Source organism: Neoarius graeffei, chromosome 23 (assembly GCF_027579695.1).
Source record: "Neoarius graeffei isolate fNeoGra1 chromosome 23, fNeoGra1.pri, whole genome shotgun sequence".
In the NCBI taxonomy this organism is placed as follows: domain Eukaryota; kingdom Metazoa; phylum Chordata; class Actinopteri; order Siluriformes; family Ariidae; genus Neoarius; species Neoarius graeffei.
Genome location: NC_083591.1, coordinates 1,118,889 through 1,134,236, shown reverse-complemented (window position 1 = coordinate 1,134,236; position 15,348 = coordinate 1,118,889). Strand labels below are relative to the sequence as shown.

The following is a 15,348-nucleotide window of genomic DNA, read 5'->3' as shown; positions in this document are numbered from 1 at the left end:
GTGGTGGCGCTATAACAGGCAGGCCCATTGGGCTTCAGGTTATCATAAAATCATAATATCTATTGAAGTAAGAAGTGTCCGACCATACAGTCAATGCACTGTGGCTTTCTGACATTTTCCCTGTTTATGTGGCAAGATATTAAAATCATAAGGCCATTTCAACATATTACAAGATATCAAAAATCCCTTCGCAATTTAATATCAGCGACATCTTGGCATCACGTATAACAAATTTCACATGAATCTCATGAACCGTCTAGGAGGAGCATGTTAAAATTCATCATGTGTCAAAACACACATATTCAAAACCCTATTCTTTCCTTGGCCAGTTGGTGGCGCTATACCAGACAGGCATATTGGGCATCTAGATGTCATAATAATCACATTCTCTAATAACCTGAAAGGTTTCAGCCAAATCATTAAATATATTGTGACTTCATGACACATTTCCTGTTTATGTGGCGAATATTAAAATTCATCATATCGCCATTTCAACATATTACAACATATCAAAAATCCCTTCGCAATTCAACATCAGCAATATTTTCGCATCATGTTTGCCAAGTTTGACATGAATCTGATGAACCGTCTAGGAGGAGCACGTTAAAAATGACCATGTCTCCAAACGCATATAAGCCCAATTACCTCACTTCCTGTTGGGCGTGGCTAATGCAATGTATATATGAAAGTTGTTTGTCTTGGGACGAACTACGCACCTACCAAATTTGGTATGCGTAGCTGAAACTATATGCCAATCCAAGGACTCCATGACATTAGGTGGCACTATGAAGTCCCTGGGCCACGCCCGGGGCCAAATGTCTGTGGCTGAATAGCGGCTACAATGACTGATGTGTGGATCAAATTTCATGAGTTTTCGTGTATGGCAAATGCCTCAAATAAGGCCAAACGCAACAGAAAAATAAGAATAGGAATAAGAATTAAAGCCGCTAGCGGCCTTGACGGGCCCTCGCACATGGCCGGCCCAAGGCATAAGCAAATTAAGCGCCCATTTAGGGCCCCACACACCACCAGGGGGCCCCCAAGAGCAGTTGTAATGCCCACCTGCAAAAATATTTTTAATTAAAAAAACGTAATATCAATGACACGATATAGCAGAAACAAAAGACACAAAAATAAGACACAAAATAACGTTTTTTGTATCATTTTCATGGTTGGTACATTAGGTTAACTAATCCTTGCTGCTGGTTGCTGCCACTGCGCTCCTGCACAACCAGACGCACGTGACGTGACAGGAGTTATTCACTTCGGAAGATAGGTGGACTAGATGGCTAAGCCATGTCTCAAAAAAGAAATTATCCATCTGGGGCAGAGAAGAGGAAGAGACAAGAGGAAGAAAAAAAGCAGCAAGAAAAAGGTAAATGTGAATGTCCAATGTTACTATTTTTGTGTGACTTTGCCTCCCGAAAAGCCAGGAAACATAGATTTTGAAGGGAAATGATCAAGCACTGATGATGACAGGAAAAAGGACAAGTGTTGTCTTTCCGAACAGTGAGTTATTTTAGGCGAGTTTTCATATTTTCTCCTGTAAATAGTTTTAAGTGCAACATAATAGGTGGTTGTTGTGTTACTGTTGATGTTATTATGCTGCAAATTTCTCTGTTCATTTTGTGAATTTATTTAAGATTTCTTTTAAGATGTAAGGTTTATTCCAGATTTTAAGATTTATTTATTTGTTTGTTATTTAATAACGGTTACAAGTACAAGTACTAAGTACTGTTTGTAAGAACTGTGTATGTTAGGTTTTGTTTTGCACATTAGTGCAAAATAAACTGGTTAACTTGTTTACATATACAGTGTCTTGTCTACTGATTTGTTGTTTTACTTACAAATATGCCACACATCACTCTGAATATTTTATATTGCAATAGCCACAAGTTGCAGTATAATGTAAACCAACTAAAAACGCAGATTATGGTGGGTGGCTAGACTAACTAGACTAACTGTGTAGCCTAAGAAATAATAAGGCAGCTAGCAGTGTAGTTTTGGTGGTGTGGGGGGCCCCCAAATCAAATTCTGCTTCGGGCCCCTTAAAGGCTTGGGCCGGCCCTGCCCTCACACGTGTGGTTCTGCAACCCAGGACATCCCGCCACCCAACAAAACAGTCACATGTCATATATTCATCAACTGTTCAAAGGTGATGCGCATGTTGCAAATGCCGTGACTGCCTGATGGATGAGAGACAGACAACGACTGGAAGTGTGTGTGTGTGTGTGTGTGTGTGTGTGTGTGTGTGTTTCTGTGGTGTGAAAATGTACATTTATATATGTCCAAAACTATACGTGTCTCCTCCTTATCTCTATCTCACGCTGTAATCTTAAGTCATCTTAGCTTTCCTGTGTCTGCAGTGTGTGTGTGTGTGTGTGCATGCAGAGTTTTCATATGTCTGTAACAAAATGCACAATGTGCATCACTATTAGTGTGTGTGTGTGTGTGTGTGTGTGTGTGTGTGTGTGTGTGTGTCAGAGGGAGGGAGAGAGAGAGAGAGAGAGAGAGAAAGTGTGTGTGAGAGAGAGAGAGAAAGTGTGTGTGTGTGTGAGAGAGAGAGAGAGAGAGAGAGAGAGAGCTCATAGATGTTGCGTGTGCATACTTGTGAGAGAGTTTATGTGTGTATGCATAAATATGCATATTATGAGTGTGTACAGAATTGTATATGTTACCCATTCTCGTGAGTATTCATGCATGTGTATATGATTACCACTGTGTGTGTGTGTGTATATATATGAGTGTGTGTGCTACATGTATATGAGTGCGTGTGAGTGTGTTGGTGCCGCTATATCAGGCATGTCATAGATCAATCCGTCAAAGCACTGAAAATTTTTGGCACATTTCCTGCTTGGCCAGATGGTGATACTGTGCTAGGTCTGTGAATTAGACATGTCAATATCATCAGAATCACGATATCCAATATTTTGTAAAGTTTCAGATCAATCCATCAATTAATTGAACATTTTTCCCCATTTCCTGCTTGGCCAGGTGGTGGCGCTATAACAGGCAGGCCCATTGGGCTTCAGGTTATCATCATAATCATAATATCTATTGAAGTAAGAAGAGTCCGACCATACAGTCAACGCACTGTGGCTTTCTGACACGTTTCCTGTTTATGTGGCAAGATATTAAAATCATAAGGCCATTTCAACATATTACAAGATATCAAAAATCCCTTCGCAATTTAATATCAGCGACATCTTGGCATCACGTATAACAAATTTCACATGAATCTCATGAACCGTCTAGGAGGAGCATGTTAAAATTCATCATGTGTCAAAACACACATATTCAAAACCCGAACGGTGCTTGACCCTATTGTTTTTCTTTGAAAACACCGAATAACAACAGGGTCTCGCACTGTACGGTGCCCGGGCCATAATGAAGGCTGCTGGGTTTTGGTGTAAAATGAAGAAGTGAGTGTGACAGTCAAAGTGTCCAGAAGAACTGCGGCTGGTTCTGTAAGATGCTCAGGAAAACCTACAGATCATTTCCTTATTGGACCCGAGACTACTGTTTTTTATTTTTATTTTTTTAAGCAAAGGGTCGTCTCACACCAAATACTGACTTTGTTTCATTTATTATGGCTTAATGATTACTGTTTATAGTATTTTTTTAATGTTGAAACATTTCATTTCATTATTTTTAAGCCACTTTCGCCCGTAGTCAGCTGGGATAGGATCCAGCTCGCCTGCGAACCTGTAGAACAGGATAAAGCGGCTACAGATAATGAGATGAGATGAGATGAGATGAGATTTTTAAGCCATTTTTGGTTGACAGCTGTTCAGAATTGCGGTGCCAGGTCTTAATTATTTTGACCTTTAAAAGTAGTAAACAGGCACCCTTGTCAGACATAGTGGCTCCCAACCCGTTAGTTGTCAGGGCATGTTACAACATGCCAACTTCAGACACCCTGGCGCCACTGTCCATCACACGCCAACTTCAGACACCCTGGCGCCACTGTCCATCACACTGTGCTGCGTGGACTATATAAGATGCGCACAAACATCGAGGAAAACACAGCACACATCAGACGGGGACTCCATGCAACACCTGCTTCTCATCAGTGAATATTTGGATCCGTTTCTCTCTTTCTTTCTCGGTTTCATTTCTTTCTTGCTTTCTGTCTTTCTATCGCGGACGTGTCAGGATCCAACGTCCATCATTTGTGCCGTGTGAGCATTCCGTGCGTCCTTGAATGTAAGTTGTTTATTGTTGCGTAGCTACTGTGTTATGTGTGTACTCGTTATCTGTAACTGTTACATGTGGCGGTAAGGCTAGCGAGTATTTCTTCTCTTTTTCTCTCATCCTGTGTCTGTCTATTTTCTTACGTGTTTGTTCTGTTCTGTTCAGTAGCCATGTAATGATAGCGCTTGTCTTCTCGACCGCGGTTTGTTATGGGAGCACATTTCATTATTAGCTATTGCCGTGTTGGGAGTGTAGTGGTGGTATGTACAGTTCATAATCGCGCCACATATTCTAACCTTCTATGCGCAATACAGCGCGGCGCAGCGCTTAAAGGAGCTACGCTCCCCTTCATTCAGCCAACACACTCTGTGTCTTCATGCGGGTGTGACTCGCTGTAAGCAGTTGCACCACGCACCTTGGTAATGATAGCTGCTGTAGGCAGCTATCCTCATCCTCCGTGTACGTTGTACACATTGTACATATTGTGTACATATCGTGTATATAGTCAGTATCTAGTGTGTTGTGTTATTTATTATGGGGTGTAAATAGCATTCATTGGGCTTTACATTGTTTTACTTATATAGTATTCATTTGTGTGTTTTACATTGTATTACATTGTATATAATTATTATTCATTTGCGTTAATATATATTTAATGCGATGTGTATTTGTATTTATATCATTGTCATTATTTACATTATTGCTTGTGTGTATATTATTGCTCATGTCTTGTTGTATTTGTATTTTATTCTGTTTTCTAGTAAAACCACGGTTTACACGGTTTCTCGTGAGTGGACATCCATTAATTCCTGTTCTAACCGGACAGCCTGTGTAGCTTGCTGTATACCCGATCCAGTGTCCCCCTTATACAGTCCTTTACCCTGTCCATCACCGGACACCCATTTTTATATGGTCCTTCGAGCCGGATACAGCGTTCTACACAGTCAGGATGTCCACTCATGATGGCAGTGCCCGTCCTCGCCGTGAGCACCACCACCCCAGGCACCTGGATGACTACGTGGTGACCCAGACTCAGCGACGGCTGCCACAGGACGGCGTACACACCCAGGATGATTCTTCCCACGTGGGAGACAGCAGGCCCCGGGAGCCATCACACACTCCCCCTGCTGGGCAGACTCCCCTCGACACGTCAGCAGCTATCCTCCTCGCCCTTCAGCAGATACGGGAGGACAATCGGCAGCTGCAGCGGGATGTGCAGTACCTGTTGCAACAACAACACTATGCATCACCTCCACGCACTCCAGCGAGGGACATCCAGGTTCCAGCCGTCACGCCTGGAACCCACCCAGCAGTCCTATCATCACCACTGCAGCATGACAGAACATACAGCCCTGCTGACTCAACCAGTGGACATCGCCGCGCCCCGGTGGCAGAGCAGTCGTCACCTCTACCTCGGCCACACATCGCAGGAGCTGAGGCAGCGACGTCCACACCGCCACACGGAGGAGCTCCCCATCTGCCAACACTACTGACGGCAGAGCTGACAGAGCACCTGAGGAGCATGAATCTGCCACAGGGTCACTCAGTCACGTCATCCTCACCCTTTCCTGCCACCCCACAGTACTCAGCGCCATTCAGCCCATGGCACCCTTCGTCTGCTCAGAGACAGCGGACGTCATCACCGGTGTCGGCCGGTCAGAGGGCAGTGGCACCAGATCATCACAGGCTGTCACCTGTCCCACAGCGACTGACATCTCTTCCCCCTCAGGAGCTGACCTACCGCGGGCCCAAGATGCGAATCCCAGCATTCACCGAGGACGACCCACGGCAGTTCAACAGGATGCAGCTGGCGCTCGACAACGTCCTACCACCCGACGCGACAGAGCGCTTCAAATATCAGATCCTGCTGGACCACCTGAAGCTAGAGGATGCTGTCCTGGTAGCGGATGCTTACTGCCACAGCAGCTATCCCTACAGTGATACGATGGCAGCCCTCACAAAGCTCTTTGGGCAGCCCCGCAAACTGGCACTCAGGCAGATCAACCAGGTCCTGGCTGAGCCCCCTGTCAGGAGCGGTGACCAGAGAGGCTTCAGGAACTTCGCCCTGAAGGTGCAGTCCTTGGTGGGGATGCTGGATAAGATGGGGACCCAGGAACAGCTTGAGCTACGGTGTGGTTCGCATGTGTCTCGGTTGCTGCCCAAGCTGCCTCACGAGCTGCGTACTGCCTTCAGGCGGTACATCGACCCAGACCGTGTGCCTGTCCCCACACTCCTGGACTTCGCCGCATGGTTACAGCACGAGGTTGGTGTGCAGCTGGACGAGACCAACGACCCGCCAAAGGCAACAGCGAGCCAGGCAGAGCGGCAGCGGAGCACCAGAGGCAAGCAGCCGGCAGCCACACGCTCCACCACGGTCCTGCTGGTAGACCCCCCAACCAAGTCAGCTCAGCAGCCATCAAAGTCAGCTCCACGCACACCCGCCAAGGTGGAGCCTCCAAAGAAGTACTGCCCCTTCTGCAACAGCACGGAGCACTACTTCAACCAGTGCACTGCGTTCAAGAGTATGTCACTGGAACCGAGGCTCCAGTGGATCAAGACCGGGAAGAAGTGCTGGAGGTGTGGACGCGACCATCAAGCAGCTCAGTGCTACCTCAAGGCACGGTGCCCGAAGTGCAATCGCCTGCACCTCGAGGTACTGCATGAGGTGAATGCACAAAGCAGGCCGGAGACTGCGACACTGTCTTCACCCAGCCAGCCATCCACCTACTACCTCGACCCAGCACGGAGAGGTAGTTGTGTGCTGCTGAAGATGGTGAAGGTGCTCCTTCATTACGGGGGCAAGAAGATGGAGACCTACGCCATCCTCGATGATGGGTCAGAGCGCACCATGCTCCTCCCCCAAGCAGCGCAGCAGCTTGGCCTCAAAGGACAGAGTGAGAACCTGGCCCTCCGCACCATCCGTCATGACATCAGAACGGTGCCAGGGAGGTCAGTGTCCTTCTCTGTGTCATCCCTCAGTCAACCGCAGCAGCGGTACAAGATACAGCGGGCTTTCACATCACCCGAACTGGGACTGTCCCCTCATTCACACCCAGTTGAGGCTCTCCAAAAGACCTACCGCCACCTCAGGGGGCTGCCTCTTCACTCTTTTACTCAGGCCCGTCCGCTGCTCCTCATTGGGTCGGACTACCCAGACCTCCTCATCCCCATCGAGCCTGTGCACATAGGCCCACCAGGTGGACCCATTGCCCTGAAGACACGCCTTGGGTGGACGCTTCAAGGCCCCGCCAAGGCTGTCAAGCGTCGGTCTTCCACCCCAGCGTGCCTGTTCATCAGTGCACCGTCACCATCAGTGGAGCTGCTGCAGGACGCCACCGAGCTGCGGAAGTCCCAGTTCTGCGGCCACATCACCGTGACCTCTGACCCTGCGTTGCCTGATGCAGGGAACTTCAGTCAATATCCAGAGCTGCTGGAGGCCACAGTCAGAAAGCGTCACGGGGCGGCCACATCCGCCATCACAGCTGAGGACTACAGGCAAGCGGAACTGGCACTCCTCAGGAAGGCACAGAGTGACTCCTTCCCCGAAGACCTCACCCTGCTCTCAGCGGGGAAGCCAGTCTCCACTGACAGCAGGATCCTCACATTGTCCCCGGAGTACGACGCTGAGACACAGCTGATCCGGGTCGGAGGTCGTCTGCGCAGGTGTGACACGGTTGAGGAGGAGACTCTGCACCCCATCCTGCTTGACCCTCAGCACCCCATCACACAGCTCATCATCCGAGACTTCGACAGCCACCTGGCGCACCCAGGACCAGAGCGAGTGTTTGCTGAGCTGCGCCGGCGGTACTGGATCGTGCGTGGGAGAGCGGCTGTCAAGAAACATCAGCACAGCTGTCCAGAGTGTCAGAAGTGGCGAGGCACACCAGTGATCCCCAGAATGGCTGACTTGCCACCATCAAGTCTGCGCTTGCACAAGCCAGCCTTCTATTCCACTGGAATGGATTGTTTCGGGCCGTACCTCATCAAAATCGGCCGACGCACTGAGAAACGGTGGGGCATCGTTTTCAAGTGCCTGACAATCCATGCAGTGCATCTAGACCTCCTCACCAGCATGGACACTGATGCTTTCTTGATGGCCCTGCGGCGCTTCATCGCACGCCGAGGGAAGCCACATGAGCTGCTCTCCGACCAAGGCACCAATTTCAGAGGGGGTCAGTCTGAACTGCAGGAGACGTTCAAAGCCCTCAGCCCAGAGCTACAGTCCCACTTAGCCAGTCAACAGATTGACTTCAAGTTCAATCCTCCACATGCTCCGCACTTCGGTGGTTCCTGGGAACGGGAGATCCGTTCCATCAAAGCTGCCCTACACACTACACTCGATGCACAGACAGTCACTGAGGAGGTGTTGAGGACAGTGCTGATCGAGGTGGAAAGCATCATCAACTCCAAGCCCTTGGGTTACACCTCGTCAGACATCGCAGATCCAGAGCCCATCACTCCAAACATGCTGCTGATGGGGCGGCACGACCCCTCCATACCACAAGTGGTCTACACCGACTCCGACATCCTGAGCAGGCGCAGGTGGAGACAGTGCCAGGCCCTTGCGGACCAATTCTGGGCTAAGTTCATCAGGAACTACCTGCCCTCTCTTCAAACCCGCTCCAAGTGGCAACGAGACCGGGAGGACCTCATCGTTGACAGCATCGTGATGATTGTCGACCCTCAACTCCCACGTGCCCTGTGGCCTGTGGGCAAGGTCACTGCTGTCATCCCTGGAGCAGATGGCAGGGTACGTACTGCACAGGTGCAGGTCAAGGACCGGACCTACACACGCCCAGTCTCACGCCTGGTGAGACTCCCTTCACTCCCTCAGGACACCTCTGCCTGACATCATGGACACAACTTTGTTCCACAAAGTTGGGGGCGGCTGTTCAGAATTGCGGTGCCAGGTCTTAATTATTTTGACCTTTAAAAGTAGTAAACAGGCACCCTTGTCAGACATAGTGGCTCCCAACCCGTTAGTTGTCAGGGCATGTTACAACATGCCAACTTCAGACACCCTGGCGCCACTGTCCATCACACGCCAACTTCAGACACCCTGGCGCCACTGTCCATCACACTGTGCTGCGTGGACTATATAAGATGCGCACAAACATCGAGGAAAACACAGCACACATCAGACGGGGACTCCATGCAACACCTGCTTCTCATCAGTGAATATTTGGATCCGTTTCTCTCTTTCTTTCTCGGTTTCATTTCTTTCTTGCTTTCTGTCTTTCTATCGCGGACGTGTCAGGATCCAACGTCCATCATTTGTGCCGTGTGAGCATTCCGTGCGTCCTTGAATGTAAGTTGTTTATTGTTGCGTAGCTACTGTGTTATGTGTGTACTCGTTATCTGTAACTGTTACATGTGGCGGTAAGGCTAGCGAGTATTTCTTCTCTTTTTCTCTCATCCTGTGTCTGTCTATTTTCTTACGTGTTTGTTCTGTTCTGTTCAGTAGCCATGTAATGATAGCGCTTGTCTTCTCGACCGCGGTTTGTTATGGGAGCACATTCCATTATTAGCTATTGCCGTGTTGGGAGTGTAGTGGTGGTATGTACAGTTCATAATCGCGCCACATATTCTAACCTTCTATGCGCAATACAGCGCGGCGCAGCGCTTAAAGGAGCTACGCTCCCCTTCATTCAGCCGACACACTCTGTGTCTTCATGCGGGTGTGACTCGCTGTAAGCAGTTGCACCACGCACCTTGGTAATGATAGCTGCTGTAGGCAGCTATCCTCATCCTCCGTGTACGTTGTACACATTGTACATATTGTGTACATATCGTGTATATAGTCAGTATCTAGTGTGTTGTGTTATTTATTATGGGGTGTAAATAGCATTCATTGGGCTTTACATTGTTTTACTTATATAGTATTCATTTGTGTGTTTTACATTGTATTACATTGTATATAATTATTATTCATTTGCGTTAATATATATTTAATGCGATGTGTATTTGTATTTATATCATTGTCATTATTTACATTATTGCTTGTGTGTATATTATTGCTCATGTCTTGTTGTATTTGTATTTTATTCTGTTTTCTAGTAAAACCACGGTTTACACGGTTTCTCGTGAGTGGACATCCATTAATTCCTGTTCTAACCGGACAGCCTGTGTAGCTTGCTGTATACCCGATCCAGTGTCCCCCTTATACAGTCCTTTACCCTGTCCATCACCGGACACCCATTTTTATAACAGCATTTCTTTACATGTGCCTCAGATTTTTGCACAGAACTGTATCAGGGTGGCCGTGGGCCCTTAAAAAGTCTTAAAAAGTCTTAAATTTAATTTTCCTAAAATAAGGCCATTAAAAAGCCTTAAAAAGTCTTAAATTTCAAACCCCATGGTCTTAAATTTTCAATCTTAAATTTATGGAGATTTTACTCAGTCATATCATTAAAATGTGGTACACTTTGGATGGGGAAAAAGTTTAATCATTTTTGATGCTCACAGTTATACCGCGCAGGCTCCGAATCCACCGGTTGCTAGACACGCGTGTGCTTGACAACCACTCAGTGCCTGATCTGTTGTGTAAGTCCTATCGTTTGAGAGAGAGAGCAGCCCCGCCCCTCTCTGCTCCCTGAGTGGAGCCCCTCCCCTCTCTGCTCCCTGAGTGGAGCCCCTCCCCTCTCTGCTCCCTGAGTGGAGCCCCTCCCCTCTCTGCTCCCTGAGTGCAGCCCCTCCCCTCTCTGCTCCCTGAGTGCAGCCCCTCCCCTCTCTGCTCCCTGAGTGGAGCCCCTCCCCTCTCTGCTCCCTGAGTGCAGCCCCTCCCCTCTCTGCTCCCTGAGTGGAGCCCCTCCCCTCTCTGCTCCCTGAGTGGAGCTCGTCGCCTTGGTAACGGTGCAGGTGCAGGGAAAAGACACAATATAACAAGCAAAGACCGCTTTTTCTCAGAGTTCCCTCTCCTCGAACAACGCTGATTTACACGGAAACGAAAGGAGCTATTCACAAAATTCTTGCACATTGAGCGCTACAAGGCTCTCATGAACACATTGATGTAAGTTTTTTGTCCCTAGTGTAAAAAATGTGGACACTAGAGCGAGTTAAAAACAAGTGACATTTCTGATTTTGCAGTCAAAGCGCTGCCACGTTTATAATGGGAGTGAATGAGGCAGAGTGAGTGCCTGTCTTCTCGTTACTTTCAGGCTTCTCATTCAAAAACTGTAAATCCTATCGCTCAGGGAGACACATTGTGTGAATCAAGACAAGTGTGGCTACTACTTTTGAGAAAATTGTGTGTGTAGAGTGAAAATTGTGGCTGAAAACACAGTTTAAATGAGAAAGTTAGAGCTTTTTTTTTTCAAGCTGCCTACACTCTAAACTCCTGAGTGCCGCTGGTGTGTAACGCCATAGACACCCATTATAAAGCCGGAATTTCTCCAGATTTGCTCATGGTGTTTGATCTGTGACTGATCAAAAAGTATAGAACCTAGGAAAAAAGTTGAATGCCAGATCCACACAGGAGAATTTTGTCTCCGTTTTAAAGTTTGAATCATGTCTCTAGGTGAAAGCATGCCAGAGCAGCAGATGTTTGGAAAAACATTGAAAATGTGCGATTTTTTCAATTAATTCCATAGAAAATGAATGGGAAATTTTGTGTGATTTTTTTTCGTGACTACGTCGCAAAAAAAATCGTAGAATGCTGAACAAAGTAATAGCATAGCGAGTCCGATCGAGCCGCACGTTTTGATGTATTGTTTGTCTGTGTGCGATGTACGGTTATTGGGTTAATCGAAATTTGTACAGAAGATGAAAAACAGAAGAGCAAGAGTTTGCTGTGCTTTGCTCCCTATATGGGAGTCAATAGTTTGCAATGCATAGCACTGCATCACTAATAATAAACTCCTGTGCACGCAGTTCCCAGGATTAAATGTATTTTCCACAGACCATTTATTTATTCACTTTACTCAAATACAAAGTAAAATGGCAGTAAATCATCTTTCTTTTCTTGCGTATTGCATCATGAGGCGTTCCTGGCTTGTAAATCTCTTATTTTCGGTGCATGACACATTCACGCAACTGAGCATGCTATGAATTAACAACGACAACGGTCTGCAGTGGGGCGACACAATTACACACTCAGCGAACATTTCTCCATTTGTGTATGAAAATACACTCCAACGACTCAGTTTGGTTTCATTTACAACCAACGGTGTCTTTTGATGCCAGCACGTAATTGAACGAGAGAAGACTGGTTTACCGGAGACAAAATAAGCGTTATCTCTGCTTCTGTTCCCTCCGATGTCGCCTCCGACGGCCCCGACACACTACTGCCTCCGCCGAGTGCGCGCACATACACCGCATGTCAGGGCCGCGGATGAGTTACTCTCCCTTGATCAACGAAGTCGGCGGAGAATTTGTGGTTATTATCGATACAAACAGCACGAATCACAACTTAAATGAGTGCGGTTCAGTTTGACATTATTGTCAGTCCGTTAGATAAACATTTAATTTTATTAAAATCAAAAATTAATATTTAGAGCCTGTGGGCTACAAAAATAATAGTCATTAAAGTAGCCGGCTGGACTTAATTGTGTAGTCGGCTGTATGGCCGGCAGCCGGTGCTTGTGGAAAGCCCTGTCGAATCAGCTCTGCGCATGCGCCGTGCGGCACAAAAAAATGGCAGCCACCATGAAGGAAGGAGAAGCGGAGTTTTCAAACATTTGCTTAAGTGTGAAATCACAAAATGGTATTCTAGTGAACAACAAAATAGTAAAGATTCAGAAAAACAAATCATTCAGTGATCATTTTAATAGTGTAATTTCATCCGAACTAGGCCTAACGCTCGATTTAGAACTACAAAAAGTCCGTGTGTCGGACATTTTAAGTACCTTTGTAAAAGTTTTGCAAATGTTGCAGTCAGCATTTAAAATGCTAACTTAAAGTTTTTGTAAAGTTTTAGTTGATTAAACTGTCATTTTATTAAATGTGTCTGCTTTTGTAATAAAAAAGTACTGAAAGAAAAAGCAAACACAGCATTGCGATTTCTTACCCATCCATTAAAAAAAAAAATCCCTCCCTCCCGACTGAAAATTTTTTTGCTCACCCGGTGGACAGGAAACGGATTTTTTTTTTTAAGGATGGCCTTGGATTCAAACATTGTGACTGCATTCTGATTGTCACATAGTTACAAGTTTGTCCTTATATTGTGTTCTGAGTGTGTGAACGCCTGTCAAGGAAAAGAAATGAAGTACTTCTACTAGAATAGTGTTTTCTGGTGAATGTTTACAAGAACAATAAGTTACATTAAATTATATAGGGTTTTTTTTTCAAAAGAGTACGTTTTTGCGTGACTTTAGATTTGGTCTTAATTTTTTTTGGAACATGGTCTTAAAAAGTCTTAAAAAGTCTTAAATTTTAACTTGGACAAACCTGTAGACACCCTGTGTATGTACACTTTAGTTCACTCTTAACTGATGATGGACCTGGATCACTCTTTCATGCACAATGCACCTGCACCTCCTGTCTATTCAGCTGTGAGCAGATGCTCTTTGTTGTAAAAGTGTGATCCAGGTCCATCGTAAGTTAAGAGTGAACTAAAGTACTACTTTCAGGAAAACCACATTAGCTTACTGATGGATCTTAAAAGGCAGTTAAAGACGCTTTTAGCTTTAAGAGGCTTTCGGAAACCCCAGCCCTGAACTGTAGAAAGTTGGAGAACATTTTCATTTTGGACGAAGGCTCACATACATGACTCACTTCTTCCGGTCAGTCAATATCGCCATCTAGCGGCCACGTTTAGTCACTGAGCTCAGTTACAGACCGGAAATGGCCTGTGTTCATGTCACAGTGTTATGGAGTGTAAAATATTTGTCCTTCATTGTAATATACACCACATCCATGTGTTTAAATGGGTGTCTCCAAAGCAGCAGGTGTGTGTGTGTGTGTGTGTGTGTGTGTGTGTGTGTGTGTGTGTGTGTGTGTGTGTGTGTGTGTGTGCGCGCACGCGCTCTGTAACTGAAACTGGTGTAAACTTTACACACTGTAAGCAACATGTGGAAGTGCACTTCTCTCCCTCACACACGGCAGCTTTGGATTTCTGAACTGTGTGTAATAACTGTATTAAAAGTGAAAAGCTTGAGGTTTGTGAAAGAACTCTTCAGGTGAATGAGTCCGTGTTGGGATGTTGCTTGTCCTTTACACTGCTTTTATCAGCTCTGATAATCAGGTCATGGGCCGACATCACCAACTCCTACACCAATTCCCTCGAATCCGTCACACAGTTTAATGGCACGCTTCGCTATAAACTCACTGATTCTGTACACAGCAGGTTCTTCCTGACAGTAAACCCACTGACGGTGGAATATCAGCCGCATTAATGTCCCTCACACTGGTCACTGATTCTAGACACGAGAGGCTTGATTTCAGAGCAACGTCATTTATTTACACATTTCATTACTGCACTTGTTTTAGGAAACTGGGCTTTAATCTCAGACTCATGCTGAGTGTGTTTTGTGCAGAACCTCCTCAGGTCCACTGTCACAAATAAAGGAACTAAACTGCACCTTCCATGTTGCTGGGGTGGAACCATCAGGGTCATAATAATATTGAGTACATTTAGTGTTTATCTTCATAGCTTACTTTTAAAATAGTTATTATTCTTTTATTCGATTAATCCTTTGAGGAAACGCAGACAATTACTCATCTGTCACAGAAATTTAGTCAAGTTTATCTAAACATTTAAATAACACATACTAATGAGGTTTAATTAGGACTCAATATTTACCTGAGAACAGGAGGAAGAGGAACGACACGGTTGCCATGGTGATGTCAGTGCTGGAGTGATGCCCTGTGGGTTTAAAATCCAACATCAGCTCATAATAATAATAATAATAATAATAATAATAATAATAATGGTGCTTTGCCCCCAGAAGAAGGGCTTTGTGTCACAGAGCAGCTCGCTGTGTGTTGTGAAGTGTAAATGATGAAAGCAGTGTGTGAATTTGCCAGAATCGACTCAGTGATGGTGATGAGGTGAACAGATCCAGGTGAAGTGCTGCAGTCTTACCTGATGAGCTGCTCGCTGCTGAATGGAGTCTTAATGTTCCACTCAGAACCCTTTAAAATCCACATCATCACGTGACACTGACAAGCAAATAGGTAGGAAAAAATCCTCGTCCTCAATGCAGCAGTGTGTTAGTT

The 15,348-nt window shown here is 46.0% G+C and overlaps 1 protein-coding gene across 3 annotated transcripts in view; it reads right to left on the bottom strand.

The window, feature by feature from the left end:
- Nucleotides 1-15,348, bottom strand: part of LOC132871416 (putative C-type lectin domain family 20 member A) — a 91,838-nt gene that overhangs the window by 9,865 nt on the left and 66,625 nt on the right. The window contains exons 1-2 of one of the 3 annotated variants that reach the window (XM_060905566.1): nt 15,215-15,301; nt 14,933-14,995 (exon numbers count right to left, since the gene is read on the bottom strand). In XM_060905566.1, coding sequence (XP_060761549.1) covers nt 14,933-14,969 — 37 coding nt within the window. In that variant the 5' untranslated portion in view covers nt 14,970-14,995; nt 15,215-15,301. Of the gene's footprint in view, nt 1-14,932; nt 15,177-15,214; nt 15,302-15,348 lie in introns of those variants that run through there. The other 2 variants (XM_060905567.1, XM_060905565.1) reach the window with 2 other exon arrangements.